We start from the raw sequence: 25,919 nt of genomic DNA, 5'->3' as shown, positions 1-25,919 counted from the left end.
GAACTCCCACTGAAAAAACCAGCATGAATTACTCCAGTTTTCACGCAAATTGGACACTTAGGTTTTTTTTTGGCAGGATTTCTCTGACTCTTCAATGCAGTATTGAGGGAGCGCTGCATTGTTGAGGCACTGCCTTGCAGATGAGATGTTAAACCAAGGTCCCTTTTATTTGTTCAGGTAAACATAAAATATCTCATGGCAGTGTTAACAAAAGAGCAGAGATATTCTTCCAGAGCCCTGGCCAAAATGTATCCTCAACCAGCACGAACAAAAGAAGGTACTTTCTTCTTTGTGGCTGTGCTTTGTGTGTGAAGTGACTGCCACATTTGCCTGCATGTGAGTCCAGACCCACAGCAATGTGGTTTTAATGACCCTCTTAAAATGGTTTAGCAGTCCACTCAGTCCACGGACAATTAGGGATGGGCAACAAATGCCGGTATTGCCAGAAAAGCTCACATCCCAGGTAAGAATAAAAATAAATAAATGCAGGTTCTTTAATCTTTATTTTTTTCTTTCCTTAGCTTCATATTTTAAATAAGAACAAATATTCAAAGAAATTGATGCAAAGATCTAATCTCCAAATTCTACATTTATTAAAAAGGTTCATTTTAATTTTACCAAGGCTATAATCCTTTTGATTTTCTTTTTAAATCTACCCAGGTTCAATTTCAGCCTTGGGTGACTGTGTGGAGTTTGCGTGTTCTCCCCGTGTCTGCGTGGGTTTTCCTGGGTTCTTTGGTTTCCTGCCACAGTCCAAAGATGTGCAGTTTAGGTGGATTGGCCATGCCAAATTGTCCCTTAGTGTTCCAAAATTAGTAGATTAGAGGGATTAGTGAGATACAAACGTGGGGTTGCAGCAATAGAATGGGGGTGGACCTGGATAAGATGCTCCGCCGGAGAATCAGTGCAGGCTCGATGGATTGAATGGTCTCTTCTTCACTGTGAGGATTCTATGATTCTAAAATGCTTATGAAATTAGTTTTTTAAGTTTGCTATTTAATACAGGAAAGCTTGGTTTGGTCAAAGATGCATTTAAAAGAAACATAATGCTAGGAATAATGAGTAAGTGAACACTTACCTCCAAATGCTTCAGAACGGTTTTTAAAACAGTTAACAAGCTTATAATATTTACAAAACTGCCCCATGAGGCCTGATAGTCTGTAATATATTATAATTCCAGTGGAGCAAACATAGGGCCCGACTTTACCAAAATTTTGCGCCAAATCGTGGTAAAGTTGGGCGTCGGGCCTAAAACGCGGTCCAGACCCGACCCAAGGCCAATCGCGCCTTTACCAACGGCCGATTCGGGCACCGATCCGGCACGCGCCCGAATCGGCCAGCGGGCCGGTTTAAATGCATTTGCATGCATTTAAATCGGCATAATGAAGCCCGTGCCCAACTTACCCAAGGATTCCCACTTTACGAGGCTCCGATCCGATCGGTGCCCGCGCATTTACCGTGTTGCTGAATTCAAGTCCGATAGGGCTTCAACTCAGCAACTGAACCGCCGAATCGCCCCCGACCACCCTTCGCGGACCGCCCCCGCGAACCACCCCGGCAGCCCACCCTCCCCCCCCCCCCCCCCCCCGCGATCGGACCAGCCAAGGATGCAGGCCCCGCCAGCAGCCTCCCCCCCGCCCCGCTCCCCGGGATCAGACCCACCGGGCCCCCGACCTACCTTGATCGCTGGTGTCCATCAAAAGCATCCTGCGATCCTGGATCCTGGCCTTGCTCCGGGGATCCTGATGGGTAGGATGTCGTCTCTTCCCTGAGGGGTGGGGTGGGGGGGGATGTGACGTCTCTGCCCCCCCCACATCCCCCCCCCTCCCAGGGAAGAGACATCGCATCCCCCCCCCCCCCACCCCCCCCTCAGGGAAGAGACGTCACATCCCCCAACCCCCCCCCTCAGGGAAGAGACATCGCATCCCCCCCTACCCCCCCCCCCTCAGGGAAGAGACGTCACATCCCCCCCTACCCCCCCCCTCAGGGAAGAGACGTCACATCCCCCCCTAACCGCCCCCCCATCAGGGAAGAGACGTCGCATCCCCCCCCCCACACCCCCTCAGGGAAGAGCTGCCTTTGACATTCGCGCTCGGGCGCGCTGAGTGCTGTCGGCATGCGCAGTTCGGTGCTCCGATGGATGCAAATGCGCTAGGCCCCGCCCACTGGACCCACGCCGAAAAAAGGCATATGGGGGCGCTGGAGCGCGGCTGTTGGGCGCGGGTCTAATTTACGACCGCACCTGGCACTTCGAGCCGATTTGGTAAAATCAGCCCCATAGTGAGATGGCATGAGTTGAAAAATTTTGCAGGCAAAGAAAGAAACAAATCCCATCAAAACTATTTATTTAGTAAATATAAAATTAATATTAGTTCATTTTCCTGATATTTGGTAGCAACTCATTGTACAACTCCACCTGACACTTGTGCTCCTTGGTTAGAGTGTTGATCAGATTTATAAAGCAATTGAACTATGACCTTGATAATTGTTTCCCATAATGCAACAGTTACAAGAGCAGACTGGCCAAATAGAAAATTGAGAGATTTCCCAAGTAGCCCATTAATAATTCCGTAGTCCTGTACTTTTCTGTGAGAATCCCAAAGAACGTTGAGCACTTTCATGGGAACCAGTCAGCCCCTGAACAGTTAGATTGTCAAATCTGGACAGCTATCCTCTCTCCAGATCAATACAATTCACCTTTCTATCTTAATGATGCATGTTCAAAGATGGTAACTCACAAATTGGTTAAATTTGAAACTGGATTAAAAATACATGTCCAGAAATGGTACTTGTTAAACAGGCAATTTACTGCAGCTTTTGGTATTACACACATGCATGATTCAAAAAAGTGTGAAACCCATCTTTACATTTAAAATGGTTATATCTTCCAAAACAATCAAAGAAAACAAAGAATGTTGAACTAGATTAGTTATCCATGCTAATCTAGTTCAGCTATAAAGCCTGCCCATAAATCCACATCAGCAAATTTGTAAACCTTGATCGGGAGCACTGGGAGCGTTTGGGTTCTACAAGTTTTCCATGATCATTAAATGCCATTTAACCAATGCATTCTAATGGAGGTCATGGAAATATGAGCCCATGTTTCAATCCCCTGGGTCAAAAGATTACATAAATTTCATCTCATTACCTTCTTGTAGACATTATATCAGCTCCACAATAAAAGAGGTTGAGGTTTTAGCACACACATGCTAATTGTCTTAAAAGTACATTGAACAACACTGCAGTGACATCAATAATACTATTGTGTCATTCACCTGATGGATTGGCCATGTAAGATGGAAGTTTAATTTCTTTGTTACACTGCTGGCAAATTCAGTGGAAAAGAACTATTAAGCCATGCTGATTTCATTTGCTCCTTTACTGAGCAGTTTGGGAGTTCACAAAGGTAGCCCAATTATATCGCCAATTTTGCACTGATGTTTAGTTGTTTCAGGTGCTTGAATATGTGAAAATAGTAGTATAACTTAGGAGTTATGCCAGCATACTGCCACTAGAAATTGTGCAACCGCTTTTAATAGTTGTCCTCCTACTTTTAGCAGGTTGGCTCATACTATCTGGCTGTGCCAAATTGCATTTTGAAAGTGCTCAGGCAGAACCTCTTGGGAACTTTCATTCATCTCAATGTTCAGAAAAGGTAGATTCTCCTGCAATGTTAAAAACCAACTAGCTGGGAGAGGTGGTCTACGTGTCTCAGTGCACAAAGTTGATTTTATACTAATGGCATTTGTCAACTGAGCATTTTTCTCTCTTGGACCAGGATCTGTGGCATTATATTTTTGTGACAGATTTTGAGTAAATTTGGCAATATTAGAAGTGTTGCGGACAAGTGAAAGCATGTTTATACAAAAAGAACAGTGATTAATGGGAACTAAGTGAAATCTGACAAAATTGTCCATGTATCATAAAATCATAGTGTTACAAAACAGAAGCAGGCCATTCAGCTCACCACACAAACATAATGGCATGTATTTTGCAATTGAAGTAACAGTTGTGTTATCAGCACTTATCATTAATAAGGAGTAAATCTCTTAGCAACTCCTAGCATCCACATCTGTGCAGTTAAACATGGAAATCAAGAAACTCTGGCCAACTTGCCTTACTCCTCCAGAGCATTTCTATACCAGTACCTGACTGAGAGCTTCAGCATTGAAACACATGATGGATGTAATGCTGCAGTATTTACTCACTAGATGTCCATGAAACAAATCAGAATAAAAGAACTTGTCCGTTCAAGTGTTAATGTTTTTCTCAGCTGTGAAATAAGTCTTAATTATTGCCAGATAACCTCTTTAGCCCAGAAAATCTACTTTTACAAACGTAGTATTTAATTTCTTTAGATTTTAATTGTTGTTGGAGTTTTTTTTATATTTTTGTTTTTACTTCTTCTTTCGGTCTCCTGGATTTCTCTCTTCCATAATTCCATCCGTTTTTTTAGTTTGCTTCTTTTACATGATTTCACACTGAATAAATTATTCCAATTGATGCATCTTGCTTTTAAAATGCTCATAAGGATTTTTCCAACAAATTGGTTGTTTAGTCCACACAGGTCTCAGATCCCCTGTAGATGATGCCACACTGCTTTGACAATCTGATAACCTTAATTTACCTGTAAAAGCCCATGGAACTTCTGTGGACAAGTAACCATAATGTATGATGGACGCCATTTATTTGTCACTGACTACAATTATAAAGAAGAGGAAAAATCAGTTCATCCAACCTGTCTCTTTCCAAAATGGTACAACCCCCTCACAATTACCTAGGCCTTTCATAGTAACAGTTCTGGGAACAGCAGGGGCAAAAAAACACAGAAATAAACTTTTGGCCAGTCTTACACAAACAACCCTGGGAAATTCTTCTCTGATTCCTAACAACAATTAGAAAAGCTCCACAAGACTACAATAACTGGCATTGCCACCTGGCTTCTATAACTCCAGGTATCTTTCATGTGCAGATCTTTCCTGAGTCAATTTGGGGAGCCTGCATAAGTCTTAATTCTCGGCACATTCTAGAAATTTAGTTCAGAGCTAAATGACTGATGGGCATGTCCTATCATTTATTCCAACTCAATGCATCACTGTCCCCACTTCCTCTGTTGCCTGTCTAGATCAATAATCTGTCCACTTGGAAGGAATCTTTCTATAGGAATGTCAGGAGTAAAAGAATGACTAGGGTAAGATTAGGGTCAATCAAGGACAGTAGTGGGAAGTTGTGCGTGGAGTCTGAAGAGATAGGAGAGGCACTAAATGAATATTTTTAATCGGTATTCACACTGGAGAGGGACAGTGTCGAGGGGAGTACTGAGATGCAGGCTGTTGGATTGGACGGGATTGAGGTTCATAAGGAGGAGGTGTCAGCAATTCTGGAAAGGGTAAAAATAGATAAGTCCCCTGGGCCGGATGGGATTTATCCTAGGATTCTCTGGGAGGCTAGAGAGGAGATTGCAGAGCCTTTAGCCTTGATCTTTGAGTCGTCATTGTCTGCAGGAACAGTGCCAGAAGACTGGAGGATAGCAAATGTTGTCCCCTTGTTCAAGAAGGGGAGTAGGGACAACCCTGGTAATTATAGACCGGTGAGCCTTACTTCTGTTGTGGGCAAAGTTTTGGAAAGGATTATAAGAAATAGGATTTATAATCAACTAGAAAGGAATAATTTGATTAGGGATAGTCAGCACAGTTTTGTGAAGGATAAGTCATGCCTCACAAACCTTATTGAGTTCTTTGAGAAGGTGACCAAAGAGGTGGATGAGGGTAAAGCAGTTGATGTGGTGTATATGGATTTCAGCAAAGTGTTTGATAAGGTTCCCCATGGTAAGCTTTTGCAGAAAATATGGACACATGGGATTGAGGGTGATATAGTGGTTTGGATCAGGAATTGGCTCGCTGTCAGAAGACAGAGAGTGGTGGTTGATGAGAAATATTCATCCTGGAGTTCAGTTACTAGTGGTGTACTGCAAGGATCTGTTTTGGGGCCACTGCTGTTTGTCATTTTTATTAATGACCTGGATGAGGGTGTAGAAGGATGGATTAGTAAATTTGCGGATGACACTAAAGTCAGTGGAGTTGTAGACAGTGCGGAGGGAAGTGGCAGGTTACAGAGGGACATAGATAAGCTGCAGAGCTGGGCTGAGAGGTGGCATATGGAATTTAATGCGGAAAAGTGTGAGGTGATTCACTTTGGAAGGAGTAACAGGAATACAGAGTACTGGGCTAATGGTAAGATATTTGGTAGTGTGGATGAACAGAGGGATCTGGGTGTCCATGTGCATAGATCCCTGAAAGTTGGCACCCAGGTTGATAGGGTTGTGAAGAAGGCGTACGGTGTGTTAGCTTTGATTGGTAGAGGCCGGCACGGTAGCACAGTGGTTAGCACTGCTGCTTCACAGCTCCAGGGTCCCGGGTTCGATTCCCAGCTCGGGTCACTGTCTGTGTGGAGTTTGCACATTCTCCTCGTGTCTGTGTGGGTTTCCTCCGGGTGCTCCGGTTTCCTCCCACAGTCCAAAGATGTGCGGGTTAGGTTGATTGGCCATGTTAAATTGCCCCTTAGTGTCCTGGGATGCATAGGTTAGAGGGATTAGTGGGTAAATAGGTGGGGGTAGGGCCTGGGTGGGATTGTGGTCGGTGCAGACTCGATGGGCCGAATGGCCTCCTTCTGCACTGTAGGGTTTCTATGGTTTCTATGGTTTAGGGATTGAGTTTCAGAGCCAGGAGGTCATGCTGCAACTGTACAAAACTCTGGTGCGGCCGCACTTGGAGTATTGCGTACAGTTCTGGTCGCCGCATTGTAGGAAAGATGTGGAAGTGTTGGAAAGGGTGCAGAGGAGATTTACCAGGGTGTTGCCTGGTATGGTGGGAAAATCGTATGAGGAAAGGCTGAGGGACTTGAGGTTGTTTTCGTTAGAGAGAAGAAGGTTAAGAGGTGACTTAATAGAGGCATACAAGATGATCAGAGGATTAGATAGGGTGGATAGTGAGAGCCTTTTTCCTCGGATGGTGATGGCTAACATGAGGGGACATAGCTTTAAATTGAGGGGTGAGAGATATAGGACAGATGTTAGAGGTAGGTTCTTTACTCAGAGAGTAGTAAGGGCGTGGAATGCCCTGCCTGCAGCAGTAGTGGACTCGTCAACGTTAAGAGCATTCAAATGGTTATTGGATAAACATATGGATGATATTGGAATAGTGTAGATTAGAGGGGCTTTAGATTGGTACCACTGGTCAGCGCAACATCGAGGGCCGAAGGGCCTGTACTGCGCTGTAATGTTCTATGTTCTATGGAATCTAATTATTTTATTAATTTAAAGATGTTCATCATATCCCATTGAAGTCTACGCTTTTACACAAAATGTTTCAATTTGATAAGTTTGTCATGATAACTAAAGATCCATAAACTTGACATAATTTAAGTGCATTCTTCTAGAACTCTCTTTCGAGCTCAATAATTCTTCACTATGTTAGAAGATCAAAATGAGACACAGTACGCCAGTGCATCCAGACTACAACGGTATATAGGTAAGAGCTGTATGCCAAGTTGAGAGCAATTTATTGCCTCAGCTATATATCCGAACACACTATTCACTTTTGCAACAGCTTTCTAACACCAATCATGGATCCTCAATGATTTATTAAGTGCAATCCTTAGACTCTCTCCCACTTTAGAGCCATCATCATACATCCTTACCTGATGTACAGATATGTTTAGAATTACTTCTAGTTTGTTGGACTATGCTGCACTTGTTTGCATTGAAAGACAACTGTCACATATGGGCCCAATCCCACACATTTCTAGATCCATTACCAGACTTATATTGAGCCTAAGTTATAAATTATTTTATATAGCATAGTTTCAGCCACAAACTTTTGGACTGTTTCCCCAAAGCTTTTGTCCAGGTGATTAATAAAGATAGTGAAAAGCAAAACACTCAACATATCAATAGTGACCAATTCCCTCACAAAACTGCTACCATTAACAGCTATGTTCCATCTATGCAAACTCAACCAAATAATAATCTAGCCAAATATCTGCCCACATGTTCTCACATACAACATTTTTTTTTGTGTGGCACTTTACTGTAGACCTTTTGAATATCTATGAACTGAATGTCTACCAGGAAATGTAACTTCCCCATAATATTCTATCAATTTGATAAGCTAGGACCAGAATTAAAAAACAGAAGATGCTGGATAAATTCAGCAGGTCTGGCAGCATCTGTGGAGAGAGAAACAGAGTTAATGTTTTGAGTCAGTATGACACTTCTTCAGAACCCTGATTTCCAGCATCTGCAGTATTTTGCTTTAATTTTGGTGGGATAGAAGCTCCCTTTCCAGAAGCTATATTGTTCTCGAGCCATGCTCGTCATGTTAGCCGCTAATCTTTCTAGATTATCATACAATACATCATTCTAATACATTCTAACAATTTGCTAAACTACTGACAAATAATTTCCTTTTTCTAATTCACTGCCCTTTTTAAATATAGAATAAAAAGGAAGACTTGCATTTATATAGCACAGTGACTGACCTCAGGACATCCCAAAGCCTTCACAGCGAGTGAAGTACTTTTTTAATGTAGTCAATGTTAGAATGTAAGAAACACATCAGCTAGTCTCTGCACAGATAATGATAATCTGTTTTTTCAGTAATGATGGTTGAAGGATAAATGGGAGAGGTCTCATGTTCTTCTTTGAATGGTACCACAGAATCTTTTACGTCTACATGATGTCATATGGAGCCTTCATTTAACAACTCACTCATCATTTTCTAACTCCCTTAGTATAGCATTGAGTGTGACCCTGGATTTTGAAAACACAACCTTCAAATAGAAGGGTGCTACCAACTGAGCCACCACTGATATGGTACAACATGGATCACTTTCAGTCCATGGGAACAATCTCAGTAATCTGTTCAAGATATCAGATAATTAATTCACACACTAGACTGAATACCATTAAACCCAGAACCAGTTTGCATTTATTTTTCCATGTTCAGTTTTAGCATCACCTCAATGCAACGACATTGGTGGCTCTGTATCATGTTTAACATTGAAGACTGATGCCCGATCCTAATGGGTTCCTTTACCTGAAAGTTGATAACAGATATAAATAAAGAATTTTGCACCAATAGCTTGACAAGCATGTACATAAATTGCTTCTGTTCTATGCTGCAGGCCATTGGCTCTATCTAATTGTCCATTTACACATCAAATATAATCTCTTCATTTGTTTTATTCTGTTCTTCTAGAATTCCAGTGTTCTTCTCCACATAGAACATAGAACATAGAACAGTACAGCACAGAACAGGCCCTTCGGCCCACGATGTTGTGCCGACCTTCATCTGAAACCAAGATCAAGCTATCCCACTCCCTACCATCCTGGTGTGCTCCATGTGCCTATCCAATAACCGCTTAAATGTTCCTAAAGTGTCTGACTCCACTATCACTGCAGGCAGTCCATTCCACACCCCAACCACTCTCTGCGTGAAGAACCTACCTCTGATATCCTTCCTATATCTCCCACCATGAACCCTATAGTTATGCCCCCTTGTAATAGCTCCATCCACCCGAGGAAATAGTCTTTGAACGTTCACTCGATCTATCCCCTTCATCATTTTATAAACCTCTATTAAGTCTCCCCTCAATCTCCTCCGCTCCAGAGAGAACAGCCCCAGCTCCCTCAACCTTTCCTCATAAGACCGACACTCCAAACCAGGCAGCATCCTGGTAAATCTCCTCTGCACTCTCTCCAGCGCTTCCACATCCTTCTTATAGTGAGGTGACCAGAACTGCACGCAATATTCCAAATGCGGTCTCACCAAGGTCCTGTACAGTTGCAGCATAACCCCACGGCTCTTAAACTCCAACCCCCTGTTAATAAAAGCTAACACACTATATGCCTTCTTCACAGCTCTATCCACTTGAGTGGCAACCTTTAGAGATCTGTGGATATGGACCCCAAGATCTCTCTGTTCCTCCACAGTCTTCAGAACCCTACCTTTGACCCTGTAATCCACATTCAAATTTGTCCTACCAAAATGAATCACCTCACATTTATCAGGGTTAAACTCCATTTGCCATTTTTCAGCCCAGCTTTGCATCCTATCTATGTCTCTTTGCAGCCTACAACACCCCTCCACCTCATCCACTACTCCACCAATCTTGGTGTCATCAGCAAATTTACTGATCCACCCTTCAGCCCCCTCCTCTAAGTCATTAATAAAAATCACAAAGAGCAGAGGACCAAGCACCGATCCCTGCGGCACTCCGCTAGCAACCTGCCTCCAGTCCGAAAATTTTCCATCCACCACCACCCTCTGTCTTCGATCAGATAGCCAGTTACCTATCCAATCGGCCAACTTTCCCTCTATCCCACACCTCCTTACTTTCATCATAAGCCGACCATGGGGGACCTTATCAAACGCCTTACTAAAATCCATGTATATGACATCAACCGCCCTACCTTCATCAACACACCTAGTTACCTCCTCAAAAAATTCTATCAAATTTGATTTGCCCTTCACAAATCCGTGCTGACTATCCCAGATTAATCCGCATCTTTCTAAATGGTCGTAAATCCCATCCCTAAGGACCTTTTCCATCAATTTACCAACCACCGAAGTCAGACTAACCGGTCTATAATTACCAGGGTCATTTCTATTCCCTTTCTTAAACAGAGGAACAACATTTGCCACTCTCCAGTCCTCCGGCACCATCCCCGTGGACAGCGAGGACCCAAAGATCAAAGCCAAAGGCTCTGCAATCTCATCCCTTGCCTCCCAAAGAATCCTAGGATACATTTCATCAGGCCCAGGGGACTTATCGACCTTCAGTTTATTCAAAACTGCCAATACATCCTCCCTCCGAACATCTATTTCCTCCAGCCTATTAGCCTGTAACACCTTCTCTTCCTGAAAAACATGGCCCCTCTCCTTGGTGAACACTGAAGAAAAGTATTCATTCATCACCTCGCCTATCTCTACTGATTCCATACACAAGTTCCCACCACTGTCCTTGACCGGCCCTAACCTCACCCTGGTCATTCTTTTATTCCTCACATAAGAGTAAAAAGCCTTGGGGTTTTCCTTGATCCGACCCGCCAAGGACTTCTCATGTCCCCTCCTAGCTCTCCTCAGCCCCTTTTTCAGCTCATTCCTTGCTAACTTGTAACCCTCAATCGAGCCATCTGAACCTTGTTTCCTCATCCCTACATAAGCTTCCCTCTTCCTTTTCACAAGACATTCCACCTCTTTCGTGAACCACGGTTCCCTCACTCGGCCATTTCCTCCCTGCCTGACAGGGACATACCTATCAAGGACACCCAGTATTTGTTCCTTGAAAAAGTTCCACTTTTCATCAGTGCCTTTCCCTGACAGTTTCTGTTCCCATCTTATGCCCCCTAATTCTTGCCTAATCGCATCATAATTACCTCTCCCCCAATTGTAAGCCTTGCCCTGCCGTCCGGCCCTATCCCTCTCCATTGCAATAACAAAAGACACCGAATTGTGGTCACTATCTCCAAAGTGCTCTCCCACAACCAAATCTAACACTTGGCCTGGTTCATTTCCCAGTACCAAATCCAATGTGGCCTCACCCCTTGTTGGCCTATCCACATATTGTGTCAGGAAACCCTCCTGCACACACTGCACAAAAAGTGCCCCATCCAAACTATTTGACCTACAAAGGTTCCAATCAATATTTGGAAAGTTAAAGTCCCCCATGACAACTACCCTGTGACCCCCACACGTATCCATAATCTGCTTAGCAATTTCTTCCTCCACATCTCTATTACTATTTGGGGGCCTATAGTAAACTCCTAACAATGTGACCGCTCCTTTCCTGTTTCTAACTGCAGCCCATATTACCTCAGTGTGCATATCCCCCTCAAAGTGCTTTTCCGCAGCCGTTAAACTATCCTTGATTAACAATGCTACTCCTCCACCTCTTTTACCAGCTTCCCTACACTTAGTGAAACATCTATACCCCGGAACGTCCAACAACCATTCCTGTCCTTGTTCTACCCACGTCTCTGTAATGGCCACAACATCGTAGTCCCAAGTAGCAATCCACGCCCCAAGTTCATCCACCTTGTTCTGGATGCTCCTTGCATTGAAGTAGACACACTTCAACCCACCTTCCTGTCTACCGGTACCCACCCTTGACCTTGATACCTTCCCCAATACCTCACCACCCTCAACACTGACTTCCGGACTACAACTCCATAAGCCACCAAATCGAATTCCCTTCACCTTTTGACTCCTAATCTCTCAAGCAGTTTATTTTCAAGCAGCTAATTCCATTTTAAACAGATTAATCAATCATTCTTCAAAACTCATTTAGATAATTCCACATTCTAATTGTTTCCGGTTGAAAGAAAGTTCTCCTAAAGTCTCCTTCAATTCTTTTTATAGTCATTTTAAATGTGTTCCTAGCTTGCTGACTAATGGAAACAGTTGAGCACTGGTTAACTCGTCATGTGGAGATGCCGGCGTTGGACTGGGGTAAACACAGTAAGAAGTTTAACAACACCAGGTTAAAGTCCAACAGGTTTATTTGGTAGCAAAAGCCACAAGCTTTCGGAGCCTTAAGCTCCTTCTTCAGGTGAGTGGGAATTCTGTTCACAAACAGGGCATATAAAGACACACACTCAATTTACAGAATAATGGTTGGAATGCGAATACTTACAACTAATCAAGTCTTAAAGGTACAAACAATGTGTGTGGAGAGAGCATTAAGACAGGTTAAAGAGATGTGTATTGTCTCCAGTAACTCATCATAACCCTTAATAATTTAATTCTTATGTTCTTAGATTTCTCAACCTGAATTTTTAAAAAATAATTCATCACTGGCAATGCAATAGTAAAATGCACTATACCTTTTCAATTGTTTTTATCTCCTCTCTTTAATAAGCAGCTAACTTATATCTTGTACAAATTCATTATCACCTCCTTGTCTTTGTATTCCATCCCTCTGAGTACAATGTCGAAGATCTTCAAATGCTACCTACTTCAATGAAACACATTTCTGTACCAACGTCCCTCTTTATCTCCTCCATTTTCTCCTCCTGACTACATTAATGCCTTGGTACAAACATAGACAAAAGAAATAAACTCAAGAGTTGAAGTGAGAATGACTGCCCTTGACATAAAGGCTGCATTTGACCGAGTGTGTCATCAAGCAGTCCTAGCATGACTGAAGTTAATGGGAATCAGGGAGAAAACTCTCCACTGATTGCAGTCATATCTGGCACAAATAAAGATGGTTGTGGCTGTTGGAGGTCAGTAACCTCAGTCCCAGGATATCAAGACAGGAGTTTCTCGCAGTAGTATCCAAAGCCCAACCATTTTCAGCTGTTTCATCAATCACCTTCTCTTCATCATAAGGTCAGCACCATTTCTGACTCCACAGATGAAGCAGTCCATGCCCATATGCAACAAAACCTGGGCACATTCAGGCTTAGGCTGACAAGTGGCAAGTAACACTTGTGCCATGCAGGTACCAGGAAATGTTACCTACAACACAAGAGAATCCAAATATCTCCCTGTGACATTCAATGGCATTACCATCACTGAATCCCACCCCCCCCCCCCCCCACACCCTCCACTCCCCAACATCGTGGGGGTTACCATTGACCAGAAACTGAACTGGACCGACAATATAAATACTGTGGCTACAAGAGCAGATCAGAGGCTGGGAATTCTGTGGCAAGGAACTCACCACCTGACTCAACAAAACCTGCCCACCATCTACAAGGCACAAGCCAAGAGCGTGATGTAATACTCTCCACTATCTTGGATGAGTGCAGCTCCATCAAGAAGCTTGACACCATCCAGGACATTCAGGGCAGGATACTTAGCCTCCCATCCACCACTTCCAACATTCACTCCCTCCACAACTGTGCACAGTGGCAGCAGTGTGTACCGTCTACAATTGCAACAACGCACCAAAATTCCTTAGACAGCATCTTCCAAACCCATGATCTCTGTCACCTAGAAGGACAAGGGCAGCAATTGCATAGGAACAGTTTGAGCTGCAAGATTCCCTCCAAGAGCCACTCACCATCCTATCTTACAAATATATCTATCTGTTGTTGGATCAAAATCCTGGAACTCCTTTCCAGCACTGTGGATGCACCTATACCACTGGGACTGATACAGTTCAAGAAGGCAGCTCATCGCCACCTTCTCAATGACAACTAGAGATAGGCAAATAACGTTGCCCTAGCCAGTGATCCCTATGCCTGTATTATTTTAAAATTACCAATTAAGCAATAATTCCTTTCCTTTTTTTTGCTTCCAGGATCTAATTCTGTATTTTACAACTTACCACACAACAGCATTTGCCATCCTGTTAGCCTATCCTCCTTCGGTAGGGAAGCTTTAAGATAAGGAGACGTCAACCTCTGAACACGGATCTTTCAAATTGATTCAGATAATTGACGTGGGAGTTTATCTCCAATCATCATCAGGACTCAATTGACTTTATTAAACGTCTTCAGTATAATTATATTCCTATTCTAAAGCATTTCAATACCCCAGAAAAATACCTTCGGTTTCCACCCTTCCCGAAGTCTAGTTATATCACACAAGTTGAAAAAAGTGATGATTGAGGGGACACAATGGACATGCGACTGTACAGTGAATATTACATTAAACTCTGGATGATATAGTTTAAGTAATGGAAGTGAAGTCAACGGGTTTCACATTTAAAATGGGAGCAGCATCAGTAGAAATATTTAAAGGTTTTCAGCGCACTATTTATGTTCCCTCTGATATAGGGACTGTTTCTGCTCTCAATCATTGAGCTTCTTTACAGATGCGTGCTGTATACATGGGGTTTTAGAAGGCCGCGGATGAATCCTTGAGTTTCTGAATGAATCAGGTTCATTATTTCTCGGGATCTCTGATTGGCTGCATAGCACCGTGAGGAATAAAGGGCATTTCTTAATAATGTTATCCACCCCTTCTGCTCTACAAGACGAAGCCGTTTTTAACAGAGCTCTCCTGCTTATCAGATGAGCTTCAGTGAAAGTCATTATGTTAGTCTTCAGGTATTTCCAGGCTAATCTGAACTGGTAGGGAAACAACACTGCACATCCGGAAAATTATTTGCACATAAAACATAAATGACACCGTGTAGAGAAACCATGCCCTAAAATAAAACGTGCAGTAGCTAAGTGATTTGTAACAGTAAAGGCCAACAAAACACTTAAGGCATGTTTTGCCTCACTGCAACAAAATCTACAGGCGTAGATTAACAATTGGCACATGGCTGGATGGTTAGATCGCTATCCAAGTGACTGAAGGCCCAGAGGAAGTCGCTGAAACTCCATCTGATCGTTTATCCGAGTTTGGACATGATTCTAACGGGATTGGAAATTGAACGTTCTCTCTCGTTACTCGGTTTCGCTTTGGGACACAGATCTTCACAGAACTAAAATATAACTGTTGACACCAATGTTCCGTTAGATAATTGTTAGCTGAAGAATAGTTGGTTAATTTTTCAATGCGAGCCACATTTAATGTCAATCAAATGAACTTTCTTCAGCATTACATCGAATGTCTGCATAATGATGTTCCTCTTTCTTTCCATTGTCTGTTTGCTCTTTCTGCCAGATTTACAGAGCAGCGAGGCTGCAGACTTTAACGTGCCGCTTATAAACTCTAATGTATTTTTGTCAAAAGCAGTAATCAGTATCTTCGAACTTTATGTGAAATATCACTGGTGAGGTCTTATTTGGTCGAGAAATGGAAAAAAAAGATGCTTAAAGTTAGAGTGTATTTTGTTGAGACATGGTGTAATTTTCTGAGCAATTGCAATTTTTTTTGGATAACCATAGCAATGTTTAAAAGGACACACCACAGCCAATTCAAAATAAACCTTCTGACATATATTTGGTATAGTGATGAAATGTTATTCCTATGCCGTTCTCCTTACAATGAATACAGACACACAGATTACAGCTCTGGTTTTAGCACAGGATAGATTCACTGGAATGATTTTCAGATAAGGCGCTTTTGTTGCTGCATCTATTTCTCTATTTCCATTGGAGCAGCGAAGTGCAAAAATATGTTATCGAGGTTTATAAAGTTCAAAATTTGAAGCAAACACGTTTTGACTTTTTGGAGGGGATACGAGTTAGTGGAAAAGACTATCGATAGAAAATAGCTAATATTTAAAATATTAGCAGAAAGATGTCTTCATAGCGTAGGCAATGATCCAGGCACACAGCATCATAGGTTTTAAGGAGAAATTATATGAAGAGGAACACACAGGACTCTGGGAAGAGCAAGGCGGTGGGAATGGTTTGGGGTTGTTGAAACATATATCTAAATAATTTTTACTTGTTACACATTGAAACCTGGTTTGGTTAATTTGATACGTTTGTACAATATTCACGCTATAAGGAAATAAATCCAAATAGATCTTTCTAATGACATTAAACAGCTCCGTAGCTTTGCAAATAGTCCAACCCTCTGGGTGTTGTTAGCTCGCCGGTATAACATGCAATAACAAAATTCGTTTATAGTTCAACATTGTGTGGTCAGCTTTTCATTCGCAATATCCGATCATCCTTAAAACCTGAGAATGATCTTTAGTTTGTATATTCTTCCGAAACATCTATGGCTTAATCCAGGCGTCATTCTTGTAAAATACAAATTTCTGATAGAAATGGAGTGACTGTAACTGTCACTTATTTAACTTTTAAACCGTTTAATTTATCCTCTGCAACAGACTGGCGAAGAGGAATTGCCGACATGGACATGTTTTAGGTCCACGTGTAGCAGGTTAGAGTGCTTGGGTGTAATTAGTGAGGAGCTGCAGTTTGTTTAGAAGTTAGCCTCTGGAGTATTTATCCATACCTATGTCCCTAGAAAAGCAAGCTTGACCTCACTGGAGACCCTGAACCAATCGATTTTCTGCTTTCTTAAGACTTTGTCTCGGTAGATGTAACTGAATCTGAAAAACGTGGGGCAGACGCAGCATCCAGCATTTTGCGATATTAAGTCATTCATTGATTTCCTTGGTCAATGGAGAGTTCCCATTCTCACGTTTGCTTCGGAATGTTCGCAATTTATGGTGTTTTAATCTCTGCATCTTTCAGACAAAATGTTAATACAGAAAAAGTTGTCACTATCAAAAGTAGCCGTGCGCCCGAGAAAATGTCTGTTAAGTACATGCGATAAGTACTTTGCCAATAAGTTGTAATGAGTTTGATTAGTTTTACCTTTGTGCACAAATTCACCCAAGTCGACATCGGCTGTGTTTCAAATAGATCTATCGTCATCAAACTTCTCGCAATAATAATTTAATCTGAAATAAGTTTCTGCACCAAGTTCTCTAACATAAAGTGTTTTTTTAGTTTCTTTCATAAACTGACCATTTTTAAAAGTGAGAAGGTGATTCATTTTGTGAATGTAGTCGACTCACATAAAGCATAATCCAATATTTCTGTTGTCATAAAAGTTATAAATTATCCGGATATTATAATTTCCACTATTAAGTCATAAAGGTTTACTAGTTAGAAACCAATAAGGTCTCCTTTACTCTGGGGACCGGGGGGCGGGGGAGAGGAGAGTGTGTTTCCCATTTCCACACGATGATTAATTGAAGGGACTTGTTCCCTCTCCTCTGATAGATCACTCTGATGGCACTCTTTGGTTCCGTTCGCTGCCAGAGATGTGGCCAGAGTCCTGTACTGTCCCAGCGGCCGGTTATTGAAGAAAGCCCAAGATACGAAAGTAAGATTCGAATTCGTTCTGGACTCGATAGGATCTCTACAACTGTTTACAAAATCAATCAATTCTGCCATAAATCTCCAGGAAAAGGTCGCTTCAGAACACACCTGCACAAACAATCAGAGGTCTGCCAACATTTTCAAATCTTCAGAAATAAACGTCATGCATTTAGATAATAAAGTACGTTGCAACGCTTAAAACAAGACGATATTTTGCATACTATAATCTATCTTCCTCATATTCAATTAGATGCATTTGTATTTCCGTACAGTAATAGTGCGTTTGCTGCACACAAGCAAATAGATATGTCAAACTTGTTAAATAAAGTGTTAATCATGTATAAATCTTAATAAATAATGTTGCAGAATGAGTTTGGTGGTAATTTCTCAATCTCATCTTTAGCATTGTAGAGACATGAATTGACATTGAAGGAGCATAAGCGAAATGTGTAAGCCTAAGACATCAAACAGTAGGACATGCAAAACAAAAACCATAGCAATACAAACAGGACAGGGGTTTAATCAGAAAACAACGAAGCGAAGAATTACATTAAAGAACTATAGATAATTTATGGTAAAGCATTTTTGCGTTTGATTAATGTTGTCCCAAATTCGTTATTACTTGACGGTTATTAAAGCTGCGATTGTTTACTCATAGAGACATTTTTTTCGGGAAAATATAGCAAGTTATATACTGATAAGTATTAAAGATTTTAAATGGAGTTTGACTTGTTTAGGGTTGGAGGGGTACAATGCTGTCCTAAAATTTGAGAAAAGAGCTGACGTTTCGAGTCCCGATGATCCTTTGACAAAGCTTTGACAAAGGGTCATCTGGACTCGAAACGTCAGCTCTTTTCTCGCCTTACAGATGCTGCCAGACCGGCTAAGATTTTCCAGTATTTTCTCTTTTGGTTTCAGATTCCAGCATCCGCAGTAATTTGCTTTTGTCCTATAATTTAACGGCTGGTAATTGAAGATAATTAATGCAAAATATATGTTTCATTCATTGAGATTAAATTGTTCCTGCTATTCCATTTACTTGTTGAGGTATCTTTATTTATCCATACACTTTACAAATGATTAAAAAAACAAATGAAGTGAGGGGTATCTGATTTATTTTTAAACTGTTACGGTAGCATTCACCTCTTCTCTGAATGAATGAACCGTTTAATTACACTGCTTTAAACTGATTGATTGAAGGTTTCCAATTCAATCCCAACTCAAATGGAACATACCATTGAGGGCGAATATCTGTGTCGATTGGAAGTTCAGATTCCGGAAGTAAATGTAAGGAACGGGGATTTGTTAACCGGTCTTTAATAACCTACGCAAGAAAACTCTTTTTCTTCGTGTAGTTATTTGTGGGATATGACTGTCAGTGTTTGCTAATCCCGTCTTTGAATGGTTAGATCCAGACACTTCCTGTTTAAAAATGACTTGAGAAGCCGTCAAAGCCACTGGGGGTGGGGTTTATTTTCCCGACAAAGGAACTTTTTGCGTCTGTCTTTAGTATTTAACAAATTTGAGGGGGAAGCCCTTTTCATTTGAGGTTCATTTCAGTTTTCCAGTGGATTGGTGCCATGTCTACTGGATCTGTCAGTGACACTGAGGACATGCGGGAAATAGAATTGCAGGGACTCCATCTCCAGTGTAACGGCTTCAAACACGAGTCCAACGACACTGAATTCTACATCTCGGCTGAAAACACCGACGAATCGAGCTCTGACTGCGGCTCCAAGAGGAAGAGGCGAGGGAGTATCAGGAAAAAGCAACTAGCCAAGCTGGGCAAGGAAGGGAAACAATCGCAGAGGAACGCTGCCAATGCTAGAGAGAGAGCCAGGATGAGAGTGCTGAGCAAAGCCTTCTCCAGATTAAAAACTAGCCTTCCGTGGGTGCCATCAGATACCAAACTCTCCAAACTGGACACCCTCAGACTGGCGGCTAGTTACATCGCTCATTTAAGGCAAATCTTAGCAAATGATAAATATGAAAACGGATTCGTCCATCCGGTAAATCTGGTAAGAAAATGCGGATGCTCCGTAAATCAGAAATTAGTGGGAATCTAATTTTATAACGACCTCAATGCATAAAGTGTAAATAGTATTCAAGATCAACATGGGAGTGTTATAGATAGTGTTCAATACGATCCATTTTCTTTTATTTACAGCCCTGCTAAAATCAATATCAGCACTAAGTTAATAGCCAGCCACGACATAAATATACTTTTCGACGTAGATTTTGTACTTTGCAAGGAACTGATTATTTTATGCTATTCGACATATAAGTACTGCTCTAATAAATATTTTTCCATCAATTAATTTGTGCCAGACCTGCTTCCAAGATTCCACACGCTTCTACATTCACCACAAAGAGGAAACTCCACTGACCAATCGCCATATATTCTTAGCTGGTGGCCAATCTTAGAAAACAGGCAGGTGCATCTTTACCAGCTACATAACACTTCCAAAATCTACATAAAAATAACGGACGTATACATCTGTTGACACAATTCCAGAACTCATCTGAGATGATATCAGTTGCACAAAGTTATTGCGCAAAGTTATGAAACAAATCCGAGCTCTCCCACACAAACCTCACCTTTCCACAAAACTCGAGAAAACAGAAAGTGGACACCTTCGGGAATGTTTTGCCGATAAATCAGCGACCAATGTTTGAGAAATGTTCTCTGTGGGGAAATCTGAAGATAAGAAAGGTCAGGCTTCAGTGGCAGATATCATTCAGATAACATGGTCTAAGTGTAAGGTGTGATTATTATGTTGACTAGATCATGGAGACAGATTTCGCTGTCAACTCCGAAAATGGCAACTATTCAAACGCAAATTGTCCAGTAGTTTATCTTGTATTTTGATAGTTACTATTTAGATAATTTTCCATGGTAATCCTTAAAAGGTTAGACCTTTTGTTGTTTTCTTTAAATGGCGAGATAAAGTACTTCAACTTCCAAATAATGTCTAACTTACCTTTATTTTCCTTTTACATAAATACTTATTCATTTCTTAAAAAAATGTCTATTTTGTGAGCTAATACCATTGGATGTTGTATTTTCAATCTATATACAATGTCTCGGAACCTTCTACACGGTTAATAGCTGCGTCATTCTCAGGGGTAGTCACTGGGACTGAGCGGGACAGCTGCATCTTCTAAGTACGGATCTTAAAGGATCGACATTGTTTTGGAACTGGTGGAGGAAAACACTTCTTGCATTTCGATTCGATTGGGATGTTTACAGGAAGCTAGTGTTATTGAAGAGATTTCTTCAAGTCCGGTAATATTAGGGGAAAGGGATAATACTACTTCAAGTATTAAATTCTGCAGGCAGCATTTCTCGAAAACTTCTCAAGAAGAGTTTCAGAGTCTCACTCTGGGTCTGGGACACACTTTTAAAAGTTGCATTCGAACGGTCAAACTCAAAATATAGAGAATTACTGAAACATCTTCAGGTTGCGACTCAAGATGAAATATTTTAAAAGTCCTTAGTTCAAAAGCAAACAATTCGTTTTTAGACTTTTATCTTCCAGAGAACATTTTAATTGATATCTCCGCAGGTTTCATTATTTCTCTTAGTAAAGATAAATCTTTAGTAAATGTTTTCGTGTATTTCCAGTCGTGTAACACCATATAGCCAAGAAATGGTTGGTAATTTTAATGTAATGGTCTTAGAATCTATGAATGGATGTGGACATCGCAACATCCTTTTCTGGTTGTTAGCCCAATTACCAAAGGTCCGTTTTACAATTCAAATCTGCCGCTTGATGACAACCCATTGCCTGTTCGGCAACTCAGTTCTGACAATCATTTTCTGTATTAAGTTTATTGCGTGTTGTATAGGATTGATTTTCTGTATAACTTGATATGTGTCCCTTTCGGATGTTACTTGATGCAGAATTGATGGAACTGAGTTCAAAATCTGAAGCAAAAATTTAGAAAGGCATTTCCTAATTGATATAAAGAGTTTGTGGGCAGCGGGAAGTAAATTGTTCTCCTCTCTGTCATTCAGGGCCAGTGTATTATTATTCTAACCTTTATATTTCACATTTCAGACCTGGCCTTTCGTGGTTTCGGGAAGATCAGATGTAGACAGCAAAGACCTCGCTGCAACGACCAGGCTATGTGGGACTACAGTCTAGCAGTACCAGCCAGCGCCCACTTCAACTCCCTCCATGAGTGGGTTTCAGGGTGGTATCGCTTCGCCAGTCCCAATGGGAGGCGTCAGCAGCCCATCGCGTCTCCCTTTTAAAAAAAAAAATCGTGTTTTAACTGCATGCTTTGCAGGACAAAGCTCTGACTCACGGCAAAAAGAGTGGGTGAGGGAGTGGAAAAGATGCACTGGCGCTGCCGTAACAGGATCTTCCAGAGGGCTACTGAAGATATACAATGGACACACAATATGGACCAACTATGCACGTTCCGTTACACAGCATAGGGTCAGACCCCAACATGTTGCCCTTCACGCACTGAAAGCACATTCAGTATTAAAACAAATAATAATTTAGAGAACTAGCAATGTTATCTAGCGATATAGAAATTGTAAAATAATGACCACAATAAGCAGAAGGGAGAAACCGCTTTCCAACAGTATTGCAGAGTTATTTTTACAATCTTGTATCTTGCAGAGTGGATACTTTGTTACAAATTGGTATTTTGCGTGTCCCTCACGCGTCTTCAGCCTTATTTTATGTGGTTATGCTTTATTCTTTAAAATGCACAGTTTGGGTTTTTTTATAAAAACGATTTTCGCTGTAGCTTTATTTGAAAAATAATTTTTATCAGCGGAAACAATAGCACTTTACATGTTTAACATCAAAATGTTAGTTACTGGAGGATTTTATATTGAAAAGAGCAATGCATTTAAGGTTGTTCCCTTCAATTCCTACATTCCTGTGGAAATGTTAACTCAGACATCCAAACGTATAGTCCCGTTTCATCTTAACGAAGGTGGCCCCAGTTGGTGGAACTACCTTTCATTTTTGAAACTTGATTGATTATTTTATTTCTAGTTTTGTATAACTATTTAGTTGAGTTCTGGGGAATTTTTTATGATGAAATAAATATGTGCATTATCTACAGAATGAACTGCAGCAACTTGCTAAACCTTCTTAGCACCTCCCAAATCCGCGACTTCCTTAATCCACAAAGAATCATGGAAATACCATCTTTTTCCATGTTCCTCACCATTTGTTGTCCATTCCAATTTGGCTTCACACCATCAATGCTTCATTGTCAATGGACCAAAATCCTGGAACTCTCTATCAAACAACACCGGGGAAATGCATTCACCACAAGGACTGCACAAGGACTTCACCCAGCACCTTCTTAATGCTCACTAGGGTTGGACATTAAATGCTGCCTTTGCCATTGCTAGTGACTTTCAAACCCTGAGAATGAACTGGCTTTTTTCAGATACCACAACACTATGTACGGCATGTGGTCTATCACCCCTGTACCTTTATATTTCATTTTTGCCACATAAAATGGGCAAATAAGTAACTGTGAAGTTGTCTCAAATATGTATCAGCTTTGTACTGAATCAGATGGAATAAAGGCCTGCCAAACAATAGGGTTATTAAAAACCATCGTGGCCAGCTGGATTCATATTTGAATGAGTGAAAGGAGCAAAGTAGCTTATCATTTTTAAAATGAATCATTAAAAGATATCTGACATTCAGGGCCATATTTTACCTCACTCAAAACCCATTCACGTACACAGAGTTAAAATTGGTTCCTCATTCTCCAGAAACCTGAATTTCACAACCTATTCTTAGAGCCCTGGATTCCTCAGCTTCATTCATTCCAATGGCTGTAAGCAGTAAGAATGTGGCTTTCCACTCGAGTTTTAATGGAAAGTAGAACTAGCAACATCTGAAAATATGAACGTGGCCACCAACTTTAATACACTGCAGCTAATATAACATTCCAATTTTCAAGTAGTTTTTGTATCTCAACACTTCATACATAATAGCCTAACATCAGCAAGCAGATATCGAATAAGCCAGTGAACAAGTCAACAATTGAACAAATGATTTACAGCGTATTTTTTATTTGGCTTTCATTTTAATTAAAGTTAAAGAAAACATTAATCCACAATAGAATCCTAAATTAATTTGCTCTGAGTGGTTCTGTACAATAAATAATGTCACAGATTTCAGATAATAAATGCATTTGCAAACATTGTGTGTCTTGGTCTTGTTTGATAATTGTCTGAATTAATTAATTACCTAAGTTAACCACTGGATGGTACACCATAAAATTTGTTTTCTTCTAAACGTACTTAAAATACTTCATTATGACCCATCATTGAGATGATTCATATAATTTAGCAAATAATATTAATATGGAAACAATACACAGTTAAATTATATGACAGCACAATTTTGTTTAGAAAAGTACATTGTTTATTTTGGGACTACAAAATAAATAACTGAATGAGGTATGAGTGAATCTACAATGATCAAAATTAGTAGTTTTCAATGTAAAATGACATGATATACACAGGTGTCAATTTATGCACTGCAGGTAATAAATAGTTTTTGCAACAGGAACAGTTCCTCAGGGGAAAGTGCAAACTGATCCTTAGAAGTAACTTTTCCTTTCTATAGGGTGACAGCTGCAATGTAAATTAATTAGCAATCCAGAAACTAAAGATAAACTTCACCTTATTTAACTAAATAAATACAACAAAGTTGTCTAATATATGGCAGAGCATGTTCAGTTTTGGGACTGCAAAATATGGAAGTTTGTGGATGGTGAAATTATGCAAAGTGTACATGACTGCAGGAGGTGCCTCTATCTGAAATCTCATCAGGTCAGAGGACACATTTCTGAACAGTTTTATCCAGAAAACAGTCACACCCTGGAGGAAAGCACAGGTTCAGGAAAGGGTGGATGTGACTGAAACGAAACAGGATAGAGGGGATTTAGGGGAGGTTGAGAAGGAAGTCTTGAAGACACTGGTCCTGTCCACCAGGTGCAATGTACTCACTATTTGTGAGGACAAGGAGAAAGACTACAGGAGACAGTCTCATTGCAGATCAAAGTTTGTGGCTCAGAGGGTACCCGGAAAGGGGTGGAGCCTAGAGAAAAGAACAGAATAGAAATTAGTGGTAGGAATAGGAGACTCCGGTATTAGGGGGATAGTTAGTGTCTTCTGAAGCCAAGGACAAGAATCCTGAACAGTGTGGTTCTTGTTGAGTACCAGGGTAAGGGATATCTCACAACAATTGGAAAGGGAGGCGGTAAATCCAGTTGTTGTGGTTCATGTCATGTCATGGAAGCCATAGAACGGTGCAGAGGAGGTTTACAAGGATGTTGCCTGGGTTGGGGAGCATGCCTTATGAGGATAGGTTGAGTGAGCTCGGCCTTTTCCCCTTGGAGAGACGAAGGATGGGGGGGTGACCTGATAGAGGTATATAAGATATTGAGAGGTATTGATCGAGTGGATAGTCAGAGGCTTTTTCCCAGGGCTGAAATGGTTGCCACAAGAGGACACAGGTTTAAGGTGCTGGGGAGTAGGTACAGAGGAGATGTATGGGGTAAGTTTTTCACTCAGAGGGTGGTGGGTGCGTGGAATGGGCTGCCAGCAATGGTGGTGGAGGCGGATTCGATAGGGTCTTTTAAGAGACTTTTAGATAAGTACATGGAACTTAGTAAGATAGAGGGTTATAGGTAAGCCTAGTAATCGCTAAGGTAGGGACATGTTCGGCACAACTTTGTGGGCTGAAGGGCCTGTATTGTGCTTTGGTTTTTCTATGTTTCTATGTTTCTATGTCGGAACAAATGACATAAATAGGAACAGGGAGGGGGTTGTACCACAGGAGTATCAGAAGTTAGGCTCTGAAATAAAAAGGAGGATCCCATGGGTAATGTGAAAACTGGCATAGACACAGATAGGCCAGAAGAATTAACATGTGGCTAAAGTGGTGGCACCGATTCTCCAACAGGAAATAGCTGTACCAATGGGATGGGCTCCACCTGAACTTGGATGAGACCTTTGTCCTCGCAGACAGGATGAATAGAGAGATGGAAAAGGCTTTAAACTAGCAAGTTTGGGTGATGAATGTATAAGGAAAGAGATCAGCCTAAATGTAAACAAAGCAGGGTAGGAGAGCATAGAAAAGAATATAACAAGGGAAAATATTGATGGCAAGGGAATAAA

General features: G+C 41.2%; 1 protein-coding gene across 1 annotated transcript; it reads left to right on the top strand.

Moving 5' to 3' along the window:
• The first annotated feature begins 19,072 nt into the window (after positions 1-19,072).
• Positions 19,073-23,930, top strand: msc (musculin (activated B-cell factor-1)). Its single transcript, XM_078217108.1, has 2 exons — positions 19,073-19,764; positions 21,808-23,930. The coding sequence occupies exons 1-2, from the start codon at positions 19,327-19,329 to the stop codon at positions 21,892-21,894; spliced, it is 525 nt and encodes a 174-aa protein (XP_078073234.1). The 5' UTR covers positions 19,073-19,326; the 3' UTR covers positions 21,895-23,930.
• The last annotated feature ends 1,989 nt before the right edge of the window (positions 23,931-25,919 follow it).

This window comes from Mustelus asterias, chromosome 7 (assembly GCF_964213995.1).
Source record: "Mustelus asterias chromosome 7, sMusAst1.hap1.1, whole genome shotgun sequence".
Taxonomy (NCBI): domain Eukaryota; kingdom Metazoa; phylum Chordata; class Chondrichthyes; order Carcharhiniformes; family Triakidae; genus Mustelus; species Mustelus asterias.
This window is presented reverse-complemented; position numbering and strand designations above follow the sequence as displayed.